The following is a 7,413-nucleotide window of genomic DNA, read 5'->3' on the forward strand; positions in this document are numbered from 1 at the left end:
ATGAGGATTCTAAACCCGTACTCTCCAATGTGACAACCATTATCCTACTTACTACCTGCTTCTGAGTACCTGTAATGTAACTAGCACCACACATTCTCATGGTAGTTACTTTGGATATACTAGGTTAATAAAATACATTATTGAAATCAATTTCACCTGCTTTTCACTTTTTAAACTATGGCTACTGTGAAACTTAAAATTAACAAGTAGCTTACATTATATTTCTGTTGGATAGTGTTGTTTTAAACCATACTTTATGAACAGTAAAAATGCCAAGAAAAGTAAGGAGGTGGTTACCACAAAAATCAAGATACACTGTTACAGTCTTAAGGGGGTAGGGAGTAGGAACTGGGAGGGGTGTTTGGGAGGGTAGATCATGCTGGGCTTCCTGGATAATGGCTATCAAAGTTCTGTCTCCTTTCACAGATGAAAGTTACAGGATAACGTGCCTTGTAATACTTAAGATGCATATTCACTTTGTACTGCTTTGTATATATTAATAAATTTTAAAAATTATTTTGAAGAAGATTTATCATCTTCAGATCTAGAATCTGAAAATGAGACTCAAGGTATGTATCTGCTGCTCTTGATCCTGTACACACACAGTGATCCAAGGGCAGCAACTACGTAAATTGTTCTTCTCGAGTCGAGGAAGTCTGGGGGCTGATTCTCCAAAGCACCATACAGAAAAGCACTACAGCTTAGCGGTGAAGGCCACAACTCTGGAGCTAAGCTGCCTAGACTCAAGTCCGCACTCCAACACTGCTCACTATGCAACCATGAGCAATTTACTCCGATTTCCTGTGCCTGTTTCCAAATATGTAAAATGGAAGTAATGACCTCATGGGGCTGCTGCAAGGGCTAAATTACAACAGTAGTTTACAACTGTTTACAAGTGTTTACAACTGTAAACCACTTAAAACAGGCTGAAAAAGATTCATTTGGGTGCTTACTAGTGTATTATTATTGCTTTTTGTTGTTATTTAGTCGCTAAATCGTGTCTGACTCTTTTGTGACCCCGTGGACTGTAGCCTGCCAGTCTCCTCTTCCATGAGACTTCCCAGGCAAGAATGAACAATGGAGTGGGTTGCCATTTCCTTCTCCAGAGGATCTTCCCGAACCGAGGATTGAACCCACGTCTCCTGCATTGGCAGATGGATTCTGTACCACTGAGTCACCAGGGAAACCCATTATTATTGCTAACTTCTACACTGATGAGATGGAGATCCTTGGATTTATAACTGCCCTCATGCGAAGTTATCCTATACACTCATCGGAGGATGCAGAGGGTCAAAGAGCTTTCCCAATACATGCTATGCTTGTTTATCTGAAAGCCAAAAATTCCAGGAAATATTACTGTCCCACAATAATTCAGCCTGCAGTACCCAAAGGTATAGCTACTCTTTAATGTGGCTTTGGTCTTCCTTCCTAATTATGGCTCCCAATTCCTCCTTGACTCCCCTTCAACAGCTGCTAAGTGGAAAAGAAAATCATGGTTTGGCTAAGAAAGAATTATAAGGACACTGGGATGGGTAATCTTAAACTTTAGCCAGGCCAGAATTAAGTAATAATTCTGAAAAAAATGATCCTAACATGAGAACCAAAACATCCAAAGAAATTCTTTAAATGTAAGAGCATATTTGTGTACTTTAATTACTAAGAGTTAACCTACCTGTTCATCTGAAGCTAGATTAGTGAACAAAGGAACGATTTCACTTTTCACACTGTCTAATTCCAAAACCTTTGCAAATTCACCCAATTTGGAAGCAGCAGCACGTCGTACCATTGGTGTGTCATCTGAACACAAGGAACGGAAGTACCTGCAGCAAATAAAATAATGAAGGTATTTCCTGTTACATGCCACTGATTAAGCATCCCCCAACACACACAGAAGTTTCAGAGGTTTTCTCCTACAAACATCAGGCATTATACTTCTACTCACAGAAGTAACAAAGGAAAACCCACCAGTATGTTCACCTGGACGTTCATAACTGTTGTCACCAATCTGACTACCCTGGTACCAGCCACTCACTGGTAACAGGGTGCTGTGTAACCTGCCAGCTATGAGCTCCCAATAACCCCAAATAACTAAAAGACACCATATCTTACTGTCTAATTTCTCCTTTGACAGCAATGGAAGCCCTGGGATAGCAAACGCTGAACAAACCACATGCGGATGTGCGAGAGGTGAACCAATCCCCACTTGCTAAGCGTTTCACCAGAGGTACGAAGTGAGCTTCCAGAGCCACTGGCGTGTGCTCCTGCGAGATCTGCCGCAGGGACTCCACAGCCTTGTCTCGAACCACAGTCTCTTCCACAGTTGCCAGGCTTTCCAGAGGAGGCTGGATTGACCAAAATGGAAAACCAGAGAGAAAACTTACTCAATCAGGTTAGATACAGATTATCACCTTTAAAGTGACTGAAGGGAGGTGGGACAAGTAAACAGAATGTTAGCTACATCACACCAAATGGTTCCTTTCAGTTCACACAGTGATAACATATGGTGTGTCCAACCTGAAGACACAACTTCTGTAGGACAGCCAAGATTTCATGTCCCAGATGGCAATTCCCAGATGGTGTCTACAAATGACATGGTGGAAGAGACTTGACACAATATTAATATTATTGTGAGCTGAATCACTAGATTTAAAAGTATGTAGCCAAATTCAATAGAATCATGTATACTTCCTCAAGAGTGAGTGCAAAAACATGAGCACCACTGGGCACCACAATTACATGAGGACACCGCATCAGAACACTGAGTCCACGGTGTCTGGAGTATCATTCTACCATTCCTGGAGGTGGAAGCTACCTCTGTCAATTCACTCCACACCACTGACTTTTCCAAACTGTTAAAGGCTGAGTGCAAAATTACTTTTCTCAGAATATACCCACAATTTTTCCATAAGCCAGACACAGAGTGGGAGTTTATGAAAGAACAATTAAATGAAAGGTACAGAGATGGTAGGAAACCTTGCCTGCAACTTTAGAAACAGTCGAGACCAAAGGGGTTGGCCCTGACTAGGATCAGTGAGTGAGGACAGCACAGCCCAGGGAAGAGTACAGAGGGCTGGTTCTCTGAACTGCTGCTCTTCTGGGTTTGCACTCGGTCTAGGCAGATTCAGGATACACCATGAGGTGCTGATGTTAAAGACAAAACCCACATGCAGAACTGACCAGGAGAGTGAAACAGGAAACAAGGGTGTCTACATAATACATTTCAAAAATTATTTGATACAAGGTACTCAGCTTTCCTAAGGGAAATTTCAGGAGCCCTCTGAAAAGATACTGCTTTCTTAAAAGAAAAGGCCTTTCATGATCTGTCCACTGCCTTCTCTGACCTCCTCTCATACAGTTTCGTTGATAATCTCTATCCCTACTACAGAAGAGTAAGCTCCTGTCTCTTGATTGAAACTCTGCCTATTTCTCCATGACCTTTTCCTACAGCCCTGGGACCACCACTTCCGCCTATTCTAGCACCAACACTTTATACTCTTGCAATCAGCTGGTTTCACGCTTCCAAGGCTCCTAAACTCTTTCTCTTAAAATGATAATTACTTTTTATATTCTAGCACTGAGGATAAAGAAGAAATAAGGCCATGATTTCTTTGCGCTAGAGTGCTAGAAGAGTTCACTTTTTTTGCCGGTGGGGGGAGTGGGTCTTGACTTTTCTTCTTTATTTTTTTAAGATTTTTTTTTCAAGTACAGTTGTCTTACAGTGTTAATTTCTGCTGTACAGCACAGTGATTCAGTTATACATATACATACATTCTTTTCCATTATGATTTATCACAGGACATTGAATACAGTTTATATTCCAATGGAGGAAGATAACAACTAATCAAGAAAATAACTAGATGGTGTTGAATGCTCTGTAAAGAGAACAGGGGAATTCCCTGGTGGTCCAATGGTTAGGACTCTGTGCTTTCATTGCTGATGGCCCGAGTTCAATCCCCGGTTGGGGAACTAAGATCCTACAAGCTGTGTGATGTAGCCAAAAAGGGGGTTAAAAACAAGGATGATGTGGTAAGGGGTAATTGGGGAAGAAATTTCAGGCTGAGATGTCAGGGAAGGCATTGCTGAGATGCATTAAAGATTACATCTAAATGATAAGGAGCCAGTCACAGGAAGCTCAAAAACATATGTTATTACAGGGACTATCCAGGGCAATAAGCTTGGTGTATTCAAAGCAAGGAAGACTACTGTGAATGGAATGAGGTTAACAAGAGGGAACATGATATGAGATAAGCTCATAGGGGCAAATTTTATAAACTAAGGTACAAGCTAATGTAGAAATTATGAATTTTCTAAGAACCATGGCAGGGAGTGAGTGATCCATCGCTGGGTGAAGAGTGAACTGGAGTGGTGGGGCAGAAGGCTTGAGTGGAAAGCAACTAGATTATTGCAATAATCTGGAGGAAAGACCATGTGGTCTAGAAAGACCAGTGGAAAGATGAGCTAGGTGGTAGTAGAGACGGAAGAAAGAGAAATGGTTTGGAATACATGCAGAATCTACAGGAGTGGGATGTTGTTAGATGCGGGAAGTGAGGGGAAGCAGATTCAAGAATGTCTTCCAGGTTTTGGCTGTGCAACTAACTGGATAGATGGTGATGCCATTTACTGCAATGGGACAACTAATTAGGATACATTTTGGGGAAAAAACTGAGTTGTGTCTTAGACATATTAAATTTGAAATGCCTGTTTGACACCCAAGTAGAAAAATCATAGCAGATATAGAGACTAACACAGATATTTATATCTTTCTACATATATCTATATCTGGAGCTCCATGGAAATGTCAGAGGTAAAGACAGAAGTCCTGAGAGTCAGCAATATAATACAGCCCATATTGAAGCCTTGAAGCATATAACCCCATCATCCTGTGCAGCTGTCAAATTCCTAGTCATCTTTCACACCCTAGTTCAGACATTCTCTCCCAATGAGATCCTCCCTGATCACCTTGGGTTAATCCCTTTCTCTTTTATGTGCTTCAAATTTGTCCATCTAACACCACACAATAATTATTTGTTGACACAAAAGGACACAGGCCTCATTACACTCACAATGCTCATCTTTAACATGAACATTGTAACTTCAGTGCCTGATATAGAAGGTTCTCAATAAATGTCAACTGAATTAAACTGAATTCATGAAATTCACAAAGGAAGTCAGAATCAAAAGTTACACTTACAATTAAAGACAAAACTAATGAACATTTCCAAAGCCACAGCATTGTTGGATGAGAATTAAGATTTCCACTATAAGAGGGAAAAAATCGTGAACAGAAACAATCCAGTCCTTTTTCTCCTAACTGCTAAAGTAACAAGTCAGAAAAGAGGAAGTTCCCACATTCACAACCAGAAAAAATAAGAAAGGTTGAGTCCAAAATGCCTACAGTATTTGTTCTTTCAATAGCTAACACTGTGACTATCCATAAAAAGATCTGCATAAAAAATGCTGCACTGTGTCTATCACCAAACAATGTACTATTTATACTGCAAAAGTTCTAGAAGGAGAGTAGGCAGAATATACTCACCAGCAAACAGTGGGCAAAGTCAGGACCTCCCACCAGGCCAGTGAAATTTCCCAGCTGCTCAGCAAGAGCTAACAGTACCTCATCTTCATCATAAATTGTATCTGGAAATGACAAGAACCCAGTACTCATTAACAAGGATAGCTGGCCCAAAGCTGGACACTCACACAAAACTAGGAAGAGACTCCATATGTAACTAGATGATCTGTCACCATCCTAACAGCCTTTTCCTCCTTCTCAATCAAGTGTCTTCATGGATGTGTTTTACAGAAGGAACTAGAAATTCATAATCACACATCAGTTACTTTTCTATTAGCTAAACAGTTAACATCTGAATATGTCCGCCCACAACATTACAATATATGCTCTGCCCTGTTTCTTCACAGTAGAAACAACAGGCTCAGTTTAGTACTTACTAATACTATGGGCAACACATTCAAAACAACAGTCCAAGTTTGGAAAGCAACTGGAAGACAGAAAAGCCCAGGCCTTTCCTCGAAGAGTCACATACCTGTAAGGAATGGCAGCAGTTCAGTTCGTGTCCTTTCTACTCCAAGTGCTAGAGCAATTGTTGATAATTTCTTAATACTATTGAGACGGAGCTTTAAAAAAAAAAAAAGTAGAAAGAAGAATGAAGTAAAGAAGCAGTTGTGATTTAGACCAAAGAGAGTAGCCGCAAACAGGTGAGGTAATGGCATACAGATAAGAAGGAAAAAAACCTTTAACTTAGACTTTATTCTATGAGGAACCTCAAAAACAAGGGAACACGCCTTCATTAGCTAAAGTAAGATTTCTCAGGAGAAACCCTCTGACGGGCCCATTAAAGAAATGAAAGAAAATACAATATCCGGAAAAGCGAGGCAATTTTAAAAAGAGAGAACTTTAGCAGTGGTGAAGCAGGTGAGATGGTTGAGTACCACCCCAGGCTTTTCAAAGAAAAGTTCCTTCAGAGCTCACATCCCGCCTCCTTTAGGTTAGTTTAGCCACCTAATTCCACTTAAGCCCGGACAGTTTCCAGCAGGCTGCGAGGAAGGCAGTCATTCCCCTGCATTTCACAGGGCGCCTCGGCGTCCTGCAGCCCCTCGCGGCCCCGCGCCGCCCGCCTCCCGTTCGCTCCGCTACGAACACCCCCGGCCCCGGGCTGGACGCGGCGTCCTCACCGCCCGGCCCAGAAAGGGCGCCCGGGCGGCAAGCCGGCTCCCTCACAAGCACCCAGGACCAGGTGGGACGCCGGGCCGCCGCCTCAGCGGGTCAGAACAAGCGTGAGAGGCAGGCTCCGGGGCCGCCGGGTCGAGTCACCAGCACCCCTCATGGGTCCCTCTCCTCCTCCCCGTCAAGTTTCCGCTTCGAGTCCCGTCTTTCAATCCCGGGCCTCCCCTCACCACAGGGGCCGACTGGCCCCCTTCCCTACCACGCGCCCAGCAGAGCCCGCGACCGCTGCTGGGCCCGACTCCAATACCTGCACGTCCTCATTGCGGAGCTCGTCGATTAAGACCGCGATGGGGTAGAGTGAATCGTCTCCATCTCCGCCGGCTGCCCCCGAGCCGGTGACAAGCCCCGCCGCGCCCGCCATGTTCTTCCTCCTTCGCCTGGTCTTCGCCGTCCTCTGCGCGCCCAGGCCCCGCCCCGCGCCCAGGCCCCGCCCCGCGCCCTGGCCCCGCCCCGCGCCCTGAGAGGCGGGGCTAAGGCCGGAGCTCGGCGGGAGCCGGAGTCCGGGAATCGAGTGCCTGCCAAGCGGGTGGAGACCCCCGCCAGGTCCCCGTTTCGGGAGCTGTAGGTCTAAACTCCAAAAGACAGGTGGGCTCAGAAAGCGAAAGGAGCCTCTGTGTCCTTTTCCCAGGCGAAAGAAACAGGGGCAGGGATTCATCCTGCTCGTGCTG

The 7,413-nt window shown here is 44.1% G+C and overlaps 1 protein-coding gene across 23 annotated transcripts in view; it reads right to left on the reverse strand.

The window, feature by feature from the left end:
• PPP2R1B (protein phosphatase 2 scaffold subunit Abeta) overlaps nucleotides 1-7,124 on the reverse strand; it is a 35,914-nt gene extending 28,790 nt beyond the window's left edge. For 20 of the 23 annotated variants that reach the window (XR_014069209.1, XR_014069208.1, XM_081543344.1 and 17 more), the window contains exons 1-5: nucleotides 6,993-7,124; nucleotides 6,045-6,135; nucleotides 5,537-5,637; nucleotides 2,110-2,342; nucleotides 1,673-1,820 (exon numbers count right to left, since the gene is read on the reverse strand). Coding sequence is in view for 21 of the 23 variants with exons in the window: in XM_081543344.1 (XP_081399470.1) it covers nucleotides 1,673-1,820; nucleotides 2,110-2,342; nucleotides 5,537-5,637; nucleotides 6,045-6,135; nucleotides 6,993-7,106 (687 nt within the window). In the remaining 2 variants the exon portion in view is untranslated. The remainder of the gene's footprint in view (nucleotides 1-1,672; nucleotides 1,821-2,109; nucleotides 2,343-5,536; nucleotides 5,638-6,044; nucleotides 6,136-6,992) is intronic. The other 3 variants (XM_081543342.1, XM_081543347.1, XM_081543349.1) reach the window with 2 other exon arrangements.
• Between the last annotated feature and the right edge of the window lie 289 nt (nucleotides 7,125-7,413).

The sequence above is a fragment of the Giraffa tippelskirchi genome, chromosome 11, assembly GCF_054371585.1.
Source record: "Giraffa tippelskirchi isolate mGirTip1 chromosome 11, T2T-mGirTip1v1.2.pri, whole genome shotgun sequence".
NCBI lineage: Eukaryota > Metazoa > Chordata > Mammalia > Artiodactyla > Giraffidae > Giraffa > Giraffa tippelskirchi.